This window comes from Aethalodelphis obliquidens, unplaced genomic scaffold (genome assembly GCF_003676395.1).
Source record: "Aethalodelphis obliquidens isolate GAN/ISIS:26980383/991018 unplaced genomic scaffold, ASM367639v1 scaffold36, whole genome shotgun sequence".
NCBI classification, from domain to species: domain Eukaryota; kingdom Metazoa; phylum Chordata; class Mammalia; order Artiodactyla; family Delphinidae; genus Aethalodelphis; species Aethalodelphis obliquidens.
Genome location: NW_020837980.1, coordinates 16,686,032 through 16,701,059, shown reverse-complemented (window position 1 = coordinate 16,701,059; position 15,028 = coordinate 16,686,032). Strand labels below are relative to the sequence as shown.

Here is a 15,028-nt window from a genome sequence, read left to right as displayed (position 1 = left end):
TATCTTAAGGCAACAGATCCTCTGACCGCATCTCCTCCCAGTCTTTCTTTAGCCAACTCTGCTTGACCTTCACTGGCCATCTGGGTATTCCTTGAACATACAAGGCATGTATTATGATCTGAATATTTGTGACCTCCAAAATTCATATGTTGGTGCTCTACCTCTCAATATCATGATTTTTGAAGATGAGGCCTATGAGAGGAAAGTGAGGTTAGATGAGGTCATGAGGATGGAGCACTCATGATGGGATTAGTGCCCTTATAAGAAGAGACACCAGAGAATTTGCTCTCTGTCTCTCCCCATGCATGCACAATGTCCTTCTAGAATTCAAAACTTGGATATATACTTGGCATTTAATGTGGCATTACTTTCAAATTAATCTCCAACTAAAACCATGGCTTCATTTGTTTCTTCCTGGCAACAATCTCTTTGGTTGGTGACTGAAGCAAATTTCACTGAAAAACCCCAATTCACCACACACCAGGAATTAGTCTTTCAGTGGGTCTGAATATATGTAACTTTATCAAAGACAATGGCTTTCTGAAAAGATCTAGACAGATTGAAGGTGCTGTACTGGGTTGTATCTTTCCTATGAGATAGTATTGGAGATAATATTGAAATACTAATATGCACTGGTAGAGGTAATTAATGACCAAGCAGAAATTAAAATTCCTTATAAACAGTTCACAGATAAGAATAAAAGGGAAATTTTATATGCTTTTGGGTAATTACTACATTACTCTCACTAAAATTATAAATTGCTGTTTCTCAAAATGGATCTTAAAAAAAGTTAACAAAGTAATATGAGTATATGGTATCAAATCAAATAAAAAAAAATGTTACGATGTCCTTACAGATATCTCAGGCCCACTTCACATAGGAATTTTAAGTTCGATCTCCTTTTTTGTAAGCTGAGAATATTATTGCTTCTATCATTTCCTCTATGGTTCCTTCATATCTTTCACTCCAACAGTGTAAAAGTTATATTGTCCAGATTGCTAACAGTTACATTCTACTCTGCAAAGACCAAGGGAAAAAAAGCCTGCCATGTGACTAGCATAAGAAATTAGGTTCTGCTATCCATTATGCATGAAGCCAAATAAAAATTCTAACTCTATGCCTCTGGAACTAGAAAAAGAAGAGCAAACTGAGCCCAAAATTAGCAGGAGGAAGGAAATAATAAAGATTAGGGCAAAAATAAATGTAACTGAGAACAGAAAAACAACAGAAAAGATGAACCAAACTGAGAGCTGGTTCTTTGAAAAGATAAAGAAAATTGACACACCCTTAGCTAGACTAACCAAGGAATAAAGAGAGAGAACCCAAATCAACAAAATTATAAATGAAAAAGGAGACATTACAAATGATACCACAGAAATGCAAAGGATCATAAGAGACTACTGTGAATAACTATATGCCAATAAAATGGACAACGTAGAAGAAGTGAAAAAATTCTTAGAAACATATAACCTACCAAGACAGAGTCAGGAAGAAACAGAAAATCTGAATAAACCAATTACTAGTAAGGATATTGACTGCATAATCAAAAATCCCCCAATGAGAATGAAAGAAAAGAACTATACGATTATCTCAACTGAGGCAGAAAAAGCATTTGGCAAAATACAGCAACTGTTTATGATAAAAACAATCAACAAATTAGGTGCAGAAGGAACATATCTCAACAAAATAATGGCCATACATGAGAAGCCTAGAGCAAACATCATACTCAGTGGTGAAAGGTTAAAGTCCTAGCTAGAGCAATCAGGCAAGAAAATAAAATTAAAATTATCAGAATTGGGAAAGAAGAAATAAAATTTTTTCTACTTGCAGATGAAGATGCAACCAAAAAACTGTTAGAATTAATAAATGAATTCAGTAAAGTTGCAGAATATAAAATGAACATAGAAAAATCAGTAGCATTTCTATACACAAACAACAAATTTTCTGAAAAAGAAATAAAGAAGTTAATCCTATTTACAATAGAATCAGAAACAATATAATACTTAGGAATAAATTTAACCAAGGAGGTGAAAGAATTCTATTTTGAAAACTGTAAGACACTGATGAAAGACATCAAAGAGGACACAAATAAATAGAAAGGTATCCCACATTCATGGACTGGAAGAATTAATATTGTTAAAATGTCAATACTACCAAAAGCCATCTATAGATTTGGTGCAATCTCTATCAAAATTCCAATGCCATTTTTTACAGAAATAGAAAAAAAACCTCCTAAAATTTATATGGAACCACAAAAGATCACAAATAGCCAAAGGAATCCTGAGAAAGAAGAACAAAGCAGGAGGCTTTTCCTGATTTCAAGCTATCCTATAATACTATAGTAATTAAAACAGTATGGTACTGGCATAAAAACAGACAAACAGACCAATGGAAAAGAACTGAGAGCCAGATATAAACCCAAGCATAAATGGTTAACTAATATTTAACTAGGGATTCAAGAATACTCAGTGGAGAAATGATAATCTCTTTAATAAATGTTGCTGGGAAAATTGGGTATTCATGTAAAAAAATGAAAATTGATCCCTATCTTATACCACTCCCCCAAATTAACATGAAATGGATTAAAGACTTAAATGTAAGATCTGAATCCATGAAACTCCTAGAAGGAAATGTAGGAAAAAAGCTCCTTAACATGGGTGTTGGTCATGGGTTTTTTTGTAAATCACACCTAATGGGCAAAAAATAAACAAGTGGAACTGCATCAAACTAAAAAGCTGCACAGCAAAAGTAACTCTCAACAAAGTGAAGAAAACCTACAGAATGGGAAAAATATTTGTAAACCGTATATCTCAGAAAGGGTTAAAATCCAAAATACATAAAGAGCTCATAAAGCTGAAAAGCAAAAAAGCAACTAATTCAAATAAAAAATGTCAAAAACCTGAATAGACATTTTTCCAAAGATACACAAATGGCCAACTGGTACATGAAAAGATGTTCAACATCACTAGTCACTAAGAAAATGCAAATTAAAACCACAATGAGATATCACTTCACACCTGTTAGAATGGCTGTCATAAAAAAGACAAGAGATAACAAATGTTGGTGTGGATGTGAAGAAAAGGGTACCCTAGTGCATTGTTGGTGTGATTGTAAATTGGAGCAGCCACTATAAAAAACAATATGGAGTATCCTCAAAAAATTAAAAATAGAACTACCATACAATTCAGCAATTCCACTTCTTGGAATATATCCAAAGGAAATGAAAACACTAATTTGAAAAGATATCTGCACCAATGTTCATAGTAGCACTATTGAAATAGCCAATATACAGAAATAACCTAAGTGTCCATTGATGGATGAATGGATAAAGAATGGAATATTATTCAGCCATAAAGAACAGTGAAATCCTACCACATGTGACAACACGGATGAACCTTGAAGGCATTATGCTAAGTGAAATAAGTCAGACAGGAAAAACAAATACTGAATGGTCTCACTTATATGTGGAATCTAAAAAACAAAAAAAAACAAACATACCAAACTTATAGAAAACAGAAAAAGAGATCAGGGATCAGATCTGTGGCTATAGAAGAGGGGTGGTGGGAGGCGGAATTAGAGGAAGGTGGTCAAAAGGTACAAACTTCTAGTTATAAGATAAATAAGTACTAGGAATATCACGTACAACATGATGACTATAGTTAACGCTGCCGGATGATATACAGTTATTCCTTGAATAATATGGGTTTAAAATGCACAGGTCCACTTACACATGAATTTTTTTCAATAAATACATATTACAGTACTATGATCTGTGGATGGTTAAATCCACAAATTTGGAACCGCATGAGGAGGCCGACTGTAAAGTTATAGGAGGATTTTCAACTGCATGGGGGTTGGTGCTTCCAACCTCTGAGTTGTTCAAATTCAACTGCAAAGGAAAGTTGTTAGCAGACTGAATCCTAAGAGTTCTCATCGTGAGGAGGATTTCTTATCTTTTTATTGTATCTATATGAGATGATGGTTCTTAACTAAACTTACTGTGGTGATCATTTCACAATATAGGCAAATCAAACCATTGGTGATGTATGTCAATTATTTCTCAATAAAACTGAGAAAAAGAAAGAAATTGACATAATCCAGAGCAACACCAAAAAAGCTCAGGAAATATATGGATAAAACCATGTTTGATCATACCACAATAAAATATTTAATCATAATTTTTTCTTATTTTAAAAATAATATGTTTACCTCAGAAAATTTTAAAATATGTTTATATTATACATGTTTTGTGGCCTCTGCTTTAAGATGGGACAATTCAGAGTTATAATTCCCTCTCCAGAAACTCTTGTGGATCAGACCAAGGCTAGACTTTACCTGCCCTTGGAAACAACTTCCACTGTGCCCTCACGTTTTCTTGAAAAGCACTCCCTCAGTAAATCATCTGCACCCAAGCCCTGTCTTAGGCTCTGCTTCAGGGAAAGCAGTTCCCTAATGTGAAGAATAAATTGAGTCAGTAGATTGAAAAGGAGTTACCACAGTAATGAATACAAGAACAAAATAGCTTCAAACATACCCTGGTAAAATGACTGAACTCCAAGGATAAAAATAAAATCTCACAAAAAATAAATGAATAAAGGCCAGTGAACGAGCATGGGACTTCTTAGCTGCATATTGGAAGCTGATGGACCATGGAACATTATCCAGACTTCTGAGAAAAAAAAAGAGCTACAACTTAAGGGTCTATATATCATTTAGGTAACATTTACCAGTCAGGGTGAAGGAAAGATATTCCTAGAGCTGCAAAATTTCATAGACTCTATTACCCACATACCTCACCTAAGGAAAATTCTTCAAAAAGGACTACTCAGTTGAAAAATAAATCAGGGGACTTCCCTGGCGGTCCAGTGGTTAGGGCTCCGTGCTTCCACGGCAGGAGGCATGGGTTCAATCCCTGATTGGGGAAGATCCTGCATGCTGCCTGGCGCAGCCAAAAGTAAAAAAAAAAAAAAAAGAAAAAGAAAAAGATATCAGAATAGAGACTTCAAAATCGGGGAAGATGAAGAAGAGAACAAATAGTAGTGAACTATGATTCCTGCAATGTACATATAATTAAGTCTGAGTAGATAATGATACAGTGATTGGGAATTTGTAATATAAATGCTAAATAACGATTCTTGAAAAAAAAAAGTCACTCTGCAAGAGAAATCAAAATAGTCTAGAATTAAAGTGCTAAATCATCTCAACAAATCTTTGGAGTTGACAGGGGATATAAAGAAGAGAATAGGGCTTCCCTGGTGGCTCAGTGGTTGAGAGTCTGCCTGCCGACGCAGGGGACACGGGTTCGTGCCCCGGCCCGGGAAGTGCCATGATTACTCCCACACTCCAAGTAGAAAAAGAGGAGGAAAAGGGAACTACAAAGGATCTCTCATCTGAGTTACCCTCCTTTTTAGTCAGGGTTCCCAGAAGCTCCACCCACAGCTTCCACCAGACATACGGCCCTCCTCTCACCACAGGGGCCTTGGAAATACAGTTTTTCTCCTGAGTGCATATCACTCCCCCAAAAATTTAGGTTCTGGTATTAAGAACAAACGGGAGAATGGATAATGGATGTCTGCCAGTGATGTCTGCCACAGTGTTGTGATAAAACCAGTAGAAATAGCAAAAAGGAACAGCAATAGAAAAACATAAAGATGGAAAGAAAGAATCATGTTTATAGTTGTTTAAATGTGACAATGGACTGAATTCTTTTAAAAGCTAACTGTCAGATTAAGTTAAAAATATAAAACCACTATAAGTTGCAGAGAAACAAAACTATAAGAAAATTATTTCCTAAAAAGGCTGAACTCAGGCAGCACCTTCCTCCAGTTTCTTTATCTTATTCTTCAGTGAATAAACAAGAGTTTAGGGCTTCCCTGGTGGCGCAGTGGTTAAGAATCCGCCTGCCAATGCAGGGGACACGGGTTCGAGCCCTGGTCTGGGAAGATCCCACATGCCGCAGAGCAACTAAGTCTGCGAGCCACAACTACTGAGCCCATGTGCCACAACTACTGACCCTGTGCTCTAGAGCCTGCGAGTCACAACTACTGAGCCCACGTGCCAAAACTACTGAAGCCTGGGAACCTAGAGCCCATGCTCCACAACAAGAGAAGCCACCGCAATGAGAAGCCCATGCACTGCAACAAAAGGGTAGCCCCTGCTTGCTGCAACTAGAGAAAGCCCGCACACAGCAATGAAAATCCAATGCAGCCAAAAATAAATAAATAAAATAAATAACAAAACAAAACAAAACAAAAACCCAAGAGTTTAGCTGCAATGATTATGATAATGAAGATGAGTAAAGATGATGCAGAATTGCAGGTATTTATTTGAAAATATAAAAGTATCTCTTTTTTTTTTTTTTTTTTTTTTTTGCGGTACGCGGGCCTCTCACTGCCGTGGCGTCTCCCATTGCGGAGCACAGGCTCCAGACGCGCAGGCCCAGCAGCCATGGCCCACGGGCCCCACGCGGGATCCTCCCGGACTGGGGCACGAACCCACGCCCCCTGCATCGGCAGGCGGACCCTCAACCATTGCGCCACCAGGGAAGCCCAAAAGTATCTCTTTTTTATATATCTAGAATGCCTAATTCAAAGGTTTAGCAAATTGTAAGATTAATATAAAATTTATCTCTAAGATAGCTTGCTTTTAATCAAGTTTCATATATCCCATAAGAAAGTATTAGAAACCAAGTACTTATTGTTACACACGATTATAATCTTCAAGATAGTAAAACAGTTGTTCGGATTTTGGGACATTATTATTTGAGTGAGCTCAAGGAAAAGAGTTTTGTGAAAGATAACCTTAGAATACAAAATACGTAGGTATCTATGTATGTAAGTACAAAAATATTTAGGTAGAATTTTGGATTTGATAATAAGCAAACTTATTTCTTATTATCAGAATATAATCATTATCATAATGTTTAATGCCAGTTATTAAAGAATTACTAAGGGTAAACATCAACTACAATTTTTGTTTGTTTATTAGTTTTTAATATTCCACATATGATATTTAAGGTAGCCCTTCTCTCCACCTGTCAGGTCACTTTGCTGACCAATAAAAATGGTTAAAGAATCTGAAAAGGGGCTTCCCTGGTGGCGCAGTGGTTGAGAGTCCGCCTGCCGATGCTGGGGACGCGAGTTCGTGCCCCGGACCGGGAAGATCCCACATGCTGCGGAGCGGCTGGGCCCGTGAGCCATGGCCGCTGAGCCTGCGCATCCGGAGCCTGTGCTCCGCAACGGGAGAGGCCACAGCAGTGAGAGGCCCGCATACCGCAAAAAAAAAAAAAAAAAAAAAAAAGAATCTGAAAAGATAACCAAAACATAACCTCCAGGGCAGGTCAAGGCAAATGGTTTACTAATAAATTTAAGGGACAGATAATTATCATAGTATAAAATCTTTTCAGAAAATGAAAATATATGGAAAACAACTCATTTTAGGAAGATATATTAACATATTATCAAATAGATAATTTTCCCAAAACATTAATAAGTGCCTATGAGTATTCCAAATTCTAGGTCCGAGGTTCTAGGGGTACACATATGAATCAGATTCTTGCTTTCAAGGAGTTCCCAGGCTAGTCGGGGAAAACACATAAATTCAAATGCTGTAGTTAGTGAAATCCACTTACAGCAGTTTGGCAATCTACACAATCTGAATGAACCTTCTAGCACAAACGCTGCATTATCATGGCCAGAAGAAAATAAGGAAAATCAAAGAACAAAAAATAAAAAATAAAAGGACAGTGAAATAACAACTGAAGGTGAGAGGTAAGCAAGCATCCACTCTAGGGTTGCAATGGAGAATAAATCTGTAAGGAGGCGAAGTAGAATATGAGCCTCTTCAACAAGCTGGGACACCCACAGGGCGCTAAAATGGTCACAGGTTGATAGCAGCATCCAGCCCAAAGGAGAAGAAAATGTTAATTTTCTGTGGAAGGCAGCAATGCTCAGTTAGTTCCTCAGGACTCCCACAGGTGAGCTTCAACCATATATTAGTTTAGAATATATATTTGCCAAATAAATAAAGCCACACGTCTTCATGTATTGTAGACCACCATGAATTGACTGTGTTTATCAGTTCATTCTGACTGCCAAATTATATCACACCGTAATTTATTCATCCAGTCTCTTGTCCAGTCTCTACCAAGAACTTTAGTAAACACGCACCATGTACATAAGTGCTATCATTTCCCTCAGGTAAATATCCAGGAGTGGAATTGCTGGTTCAGCATAAATGTGAATCTATTTTCAAGTTCACAAGACAATGACAAAGTTTTGTTTCAAAAATAGTTGAATCACTTTATACTCCTACTAGTGTTATAAGAAATTCTGTGCAACACTTACTATTGTCATTTTAAAATTTTTAACCCATCTAGTGAATGAAAAATTGCATTTCTCTGTGGTCTTGATTTGCAATTCCCTGATGACTCATCAAACTGAACATCTCTTTCTATGGTAATTGGCCATGTTTTTCCACTGTCTTTTGCTCATTTTTCTATTGGCTTGTTTGGACTTAGTTTCAACTTATATCCAACTGTTTACCTGGTCCATCACATTATTCTCAGGCAACAGGACAAATTAGATATCCAACATTAGAAGGGTTCCCAAATACATCATGCCTAGAAATTACTCTGGCATTTGTTCACGCTGTTTGCTCCCCAAGCTTGCTGTGCTCTTCTCCTTCCCCAAAGGGCCTTCAGCTCAGAACAAATGTTACCTGATCTTTGAAGACACCCCTAGGCCTGATAAAATTTGTTCTGTACACCAAGAGCATTTCATTCACGCCACTCCATTATAGCAAACCACCTGTGTACCACATAGATGTCTTCCCCTTCCCTCGCTCTTTACTTGGAAAATAGAAGCTTCTTGATGGCTTATTTATCTCTGAATCTTCAAAAGTTAACAGTTCTTGGGACAAAAGAGGCATTAAATGTTCAAATTCAGAAGAGATGACTTTGCTACAGGATCTAATTTCAACAGCATTTCATTCACATTGTAAGAAAAGCCTTATAGAACAGCTTTAAATTAAGTTCTTTAACAAACGTGTAGGAAGGCATTTTATTAGTCAACTTCAGAAAATCTCAGTCAGTTCTAATTTCAGATATCTTGCATTCTCAAATCATGTGACCCAGTTTTGGTTTGGAAAATGATTACTTCAGGACTGGACACTACCATGGGACTCATACTCACAGACAGAAACAAAAGATTTCTCATGTTCAAATAATTTGGTTATATTTTATAAAGTACATAAAACATGAACAAAAACAAAAAAGCTGTGCTACAAGGGAAAATAAAGTTCTACTAGACAGGTTCAAAAAAATTGAGGCCACCATCAAAAATATAAACAAAAAATTGATTCCAAATAACTTAAATACTTAAAGAATAAATATTTTAAATTATCATATGAATACCTATTTTCATGCTCCACTGCAGTCCCACCTTCATCCTCAATAATCTGATTCACACTAAATTGGGGATTTAATAGGTGCATCTATCTACTCAAATACACTCATTCGCTCACTCAACAAATACAACGGCACAGAAGTGTGCCAGACCCTGCTGCTTCTTTTTAAGTAACTCAGGGATTTTTTCACTTGAATTAAAAAAAGTTGAACTTATGGGACTGTCTCACTGCCCCAGAAATTTAATTAATACCAGCACCATGGATACACTTGAGTATGGAGTAGAAGAAACCACTTAGAAGTGAAATGTCAGCAAATAGGGACGGGAGCCTCCCTGGTAGAGTCAGTAGCACGTAAAGGTTAACGTCAAAGGGTGCAGCATCCAACAGGGCTGGGTTCAAATCCTGGCTCAGTTCTGCCCCAAACCCCGTATCAGTTTCCTCATCTGTAAAATGGTAATTAATAATACATAATTCATAAATTTGCTGGGGAATCAAATGCAATCATGGAGTACAATTTGTCCCAAAGTGTCTGATATTCAATAAATGATATGATGCCAGCCTCTGCTGAGGGAATACAAGAAATGTTTCCCTGGCTAGAGTACATATGAGATATATTGATATATCGCTTAAAGTGAGATAAACATACATCGCTGTCAAGGCTGGGAAATTACCCCAAAGCCAATCCAGGCAACCACCTCTAGGAAGCTAAGTGATTTCACGATGTCTAGACAAGCCGGAGCTGGGGGAGATCAGTTAAGGTGCATGGGATCACACCGCATTTGGGGGCCTTAAGCCCCTTCCCCATTTCCCTCATATAAACAGGTTAGTTAGGAGTGACAGAGCCAGGAGTCGAGCGAGGCCCTTTAATGACTTCGGTTCCCGCCTCTCCCCGCTGGCGGCCCCTGCCTGCGGCACGCAGGTGGGGCCCCGTCTCCAGCTCCGCCGGCGACCCAGGAAAGCGCCCGCAAACGGACCGTTCCTTGCTCTCCCGGGAGGGATTACTGCGTAGGACTCCACGACTAAACAGCTCTCTCGCCACACCCTTTTCACTGAACCCCTTAGAACCCAACTCGCCTCCTCTCTCCTCTCCTCAGCCCCGCCCGCGATTCGGAAAACGACTTTTACTAGGAAGTGAGGGTTTATCTCCCGGCTGCTACCGGGCCACACGACCCTCTCTCCCGAGCAACAGCAGCGCATGGATGCTGGGCAGGACGCTGCCCTGCGCCCCGGCCACGCTGCCGGCTAACTCCTGGATTCCCACCGCTAGGAGTTCAAGCACCGCCGCCGGGTACTCCGGAGTCGCGACGCTCACCTGCTCGGCGCGTCTATCTTTGTGCAGCTGACCCACGGCTAGCGCAGGGGCCGAGGGCTCAGGCCCAGGCCTGGACTTCGCCCACACGCAGCCACCCTGCATTCAGCGCCTGAGCTGGGTTACCCCTTACTCACAAAGTCAGTGAAAAAATAAAATATTCACACCCGGCAGACTCCGGCGCGCCACACTACGCCTGCACCTCGAGCTTTCCTATTGGACGCCGCGACATCCGCGGTCTCAGAGACGGAGCGGGTCGACCAGCGAGAACCCGGGTAGCACCAGCGAGAACCGCCCCCTCTGACGCCTCCTATCCAATCGGAGGAGGATAGCCGGCTCACCCTATTTGCATACAAGCCATTCTATATATGCTCAGGGCCCGAAGCCTCCCCCGCTAAGAAGCGTGTACCACTTCCAAGACGTGGGTTTGGAAAGGTAGCGATGCCTACTTTTCCCAAAAGGAATCCAACGTCGGCAGTCCGGCTCTGAAACAGAGAGCAAAATCACTACTGCCCTGCGCCGTTATTTCCCAGGCTACGTTCTAAGCGCGGACGCTAGGTTCCCGGCTCGAGCTCTGCGGCTCACACCTCCCCAAGCCTCAAGCCTAACCCCAATTAACGCTTCATTTGAAGCATCTATCTGCAAATTCACACGGCAGTTTAAGCACTACCAACTCTTTTCTTGACGTTTTGAGGGCCCTAAAAAGGGCCTTTTGGGATCTAGAGATAAGCCGCAGGCACACCTCAGCCGCCGAAGCCGTAAAGGGTGCGGCCCTGGCGTTTCAGCGCATACACCACATCCATGGCCGTGACCGTCTTGCGCTTGGCGTGCTCCGTGTAAGTCACCGCATCACGAATCACGTTCTCCAGGAACACTTTGAGCACTCCCCGGGTCTCCTCATAGATGAGGCCAGAGATGCGCTTCACACCACCACGGCGAGCCAGACGGCGAATGGCGGGCTTCGTAATACCCTGGATGTTGTCCCGTAAGACCTTCCGGTGGCGCTTAGCGCCTCCCTTACCCAGCCCTTTGCCACCTTTACCTCGGCCGGACATCTTTCACAACAACACGTCTAAAACCAAACAGCAATTTGCTAGTAGTTCTGTGAGCTGTGAACCTGGGCTTATAGTTCCTTCTAGCGGACCTGTTTGAAAACCTCAAGAAAGTGGGCGGAGCTATAGGCTCCAGGAGATTTCTTTCTTTCTTTCTTTTTTTTTTTTTTTTTTAAAATTCCCTCCCTATAGGGCTTCCCTAGTGGCGCAGTGGTTGAGAGTCCGCCTGCCGATTCAGCGAACACCGGTTCGTGCCCCGGTCCGGGAAGATCCCACATGCCGCGGAGCGGCTGGGCCCGTGAGTCATAGGCCGCTGAGCCTGCGCGTCCGGAGCCTGTGCTACGCAACGGGAGCGGCCACAACAGTGAGAGGCCCGCGTACCGAAAAAAAAAAAATTCCCTCCCTATAAAATTTCTTGTTTGCTTATTTGGGAAAGATTTTCTTATTTTTGCCATGAAATTGAGGAAAGACTCGATAAAATTTATTTTGCCTTTTCTCTCTCTCTCTGTAGGGCGCGGGAATTCTAATTTTATAGTTTTCAAACGGAATGCTTACTCTTATAATACCATTCTCAGACTAATGTGAAAACCAATAGGAACCAGGAATGCTTTACTACATGTTAAATTTAAAAGCGATTGCTTTACACCTGTGGATCTTTTTAAGTCACTAGTTGGGGTAGAGAAAATCTTTTAATGGTTCTTTTTTCTCTTTTGGGGGCCCCGTGGAGAAAGAACTAAAATCCTTTCAAAAAGTCTAACCTTACCCATTTCCCCCAATCCCCCCAGACTTTTCCCTTGAAGATTCTTCTGAACAGTTGGCAGACTTTACTGCCTCCACCGCCTCCAGCCGAAGCGCGTTTTTTGCGTTTCAATCAAATAACTATTTCTGTGATTATTTAGTTAAAATACTGTAATCTTATTTCATTAAAACCCGAGGTTCTCACTTAAAAATTCAAAGTTCCTGTAAAATAGTGGATGCCATGATCGTGGCTTTAAATAGTGATTTATACTGCAGATCCCCAATTAGGAGGCTCTCCATTCTTTTCTTAAGAGAATCCCTGAGCAGAAACAAAACTTGAGTAGTGTCGCCCCTCTAGGAGATAGGACTGTCTGTCTTCCCAAAAGGGTTTACTGCGATAAAAGGCAGCAGTATTTAGAGGATGATTCATAACTCTTTCCCAGGTACTTAACACCTTGAGGAACAAATATTTTAGTAAACTGTGCTCCCTGTCCCTAGTCCTGACGAATAAGCCTTTCCAGCAGGAAAGCTTTATGGTAAATATTTATATATACCTAAATGCTTATTATTTACCTATCCTTACCCATCTCCATAGCACAAAAAAGTTACTGTTATTGTTGTTAAAGAAGAATTAAAAGAGCTCTCAGAACACTCTCTGGATGGCTAAAAAAAAAAAATCCTAAATAGTCAAATTGTACCACATGATTTTAATCCTTGACTCAAAGAAGAAAAGTCTTGAAGAATCAGGATTCTTGTAATGGTAAAATAGGTTGGCTTTTAAATATTTACTAAGAAATCAAGGTTAGAACATTTTCAAGTTAGAGGTCTCTCTTGTTTACAAGAATAAAAAGTGTCCATAATAATAATAATAATAAGTCAAAAATTGGGGTCATACCCTGCGACCTCAAGTGCTAGAGGGATTTCTTGCTTCAGGCCTTGTACTTTAGAGTAGCTCTCCTTCCGGATTTTTCTTTTTCTTACCATGGTTTCTTAATTTTTTTAAACTTTTAAAAAAATTAATTAATTTATTTTTGGCTGCATTGGGTCTTTGTTACTGCGTGCAGGCTTTTTTATCTAGTTGCGGTGAGCAGGAGAGCTACTCTTTGTTGCCGTGAGCGGGCTTCTCATTGCAGTGGGTTCTTTTATTGTGGAGCATGGGCTCTAAGAGCATGGGCTTCAGTAGTTGTGGCATGCGGGCTCAGTAGTTACGGCTTGCAGGCTCCATAGTTGTGGCACACGGCCTTAGTTGCCTTAGTGGCATGTGGGATCTTCCCCGACCAGAGCTAGAACCTGTGTTTCCTGCATTGGCAGGCGGATTCTCAACCACTACACCACTAGCGCCACTAGGGAAACTCGGTTAGTTAATTCTTAAGACGTTATTTTCCTGCGAGTGAGCGAGGACGTTGAAACCTCAGGATCCTGTAAATTCAACTGAACCCCTAAGGGCGAAGCAGTCGGGCCCAGGGTATTCATATGGAAGGTTATGTAAATGAGGGTTAGCAGTTTTTCTTTTGATTGGAGCAAGCTGGAGAAGGCGGTCCTTCTGCCAGCGCTCTAATTGGGAGAAGAGCCTGCCTGTCATTGGTCACCGGAGCCGAGGTTGTTGCCGCGCCCAATGGGAAGGCGCTGCCTAGTGTCAGCAAAGTGTTGGTGGAGGCAGTTCAGATGTGGTACGTTGCCCTCCCATTCTAGGAACTGGACCGCTGGGTTTTATTTACCCTAGCTGGAGTTTTAGGCGAGAGACAAACATGTCTGGTCGCGGAAAGCAGGGCGGCAAAGTGCGGGCAAAGGCCAAGTCCCGGTCCTCTCGCGCGGGCCTGCAGTTCCCGGTGGGCCGAGTGCACCGACTGCTGCGCAAAGGTAACTACGCAGAGCGAGTGGGAGCCGGGGCGCCGGTGTACCTGGCAGCGGTGTTGGAGTACCTGACGGCGGAGATCCTGGAGTTGGCTGGCAACGCCGCGCGGGACAACAAGAAGACCAGGATAATCCCTCGCCACCTGCAACTCGCCATCCGCAATGACGAGGAGCTAAACAAGCTGCTGGGGAAAGTGACCATCGCCCAGGGCGGCGTCCTACCCAACATCCAGGCCGTGCTGCTGCCCAAGAAGACGGAGAGTCAGAAGGCGAAGAGCAAGTGACCCTGACGCCGCCACAGGAGAGCTGGCTTCCTCAGCAAAGGCTCTTTCCATAGCCACCCCGCAGTGTTTTTGAATACGGTTGATGTTATGGAGAGCCGGCGCGATCTAGTGGGGAGGTGGGCGGCGAGGGGCCCATTAGGGTCGGGGGCCAATAAAGTCGGTGAAAGTTGTCTGGTCGAGAGAACTGTGTAATCGCGGGGGCCTGCCGGGTGACCCAGGGGGCAACCGGGAGGCCTTTGGAGGAGGTACTGGTGGGTCGGCCTGAGCCACTTTCTGGGCTGCTTTGGTCCGCAGGTCACCCTCAAGGCGGGCAAGGGAGACCAGAAGGGACCCACTGGCCTGGAGGTGGGCAGAGTTGGGAACTCTTCCTCCTCGCCTGAAGGCGG

The 15,028-nt window shown here is 41.7% G+C and overlaps 2 protein-coding genes across 2 annotated transcripts in view; one reads left to right on the top strand and one right to left on the bottom strand.

The window, feature by feature from the left end:
- H4C16 (H4 histone 16) overlaps positions 1 to 11,948 on the bottom strand; it is a 34,715-nt gene extending 22,767 nt beyond the window's left edge. Inside the window, exon 1 of the mRNA XM_027129549.1 lies at positions 10,718 to 11,948. Coding sequence (XP_026985350.1) covers positions 11,458 to 11,769 — 312 coding nt within the window. The 5' untranslated portion in view covers positions 11,770 to 11,948 and the 3' untranslated portion in view covers positions 10,718 to 11,457. The remainder of the gene's footprint in view (positions 1 to 10,717) is intronic.
- A 2,196-nt stretch (positions 11,949 to 14,144) lies between these two features.
- On the top strand, positions 14,145 to 14,812 carry H2AJ (H2A.J histone). Its single transcript, XM_027129537.1, has one exon. It carries the CDS (start codon positions 14,253 to 14,255, stop codon positions 14,640 to 14,642), a length of 390 nt encoding a protein of 129 aa, XP_026985338.1. The 5' UTR covers positions 14,145 to 14,252; the 3' UTR covers positions 14,643 to 14,812.
- Positions 14,813 to 15,028: the final 216 nt, after the last annotated feature.

What these genes read in the sequence shown, in the direction of transcription:
- H2AJ (XM_027129537.1), top strand. Translation starts at nt 14,253, where the DNA reads ATGTCTGGTCGCGGAAAGCAGGGCGGCAAAGTGCGGGCAAAGGCCAAG.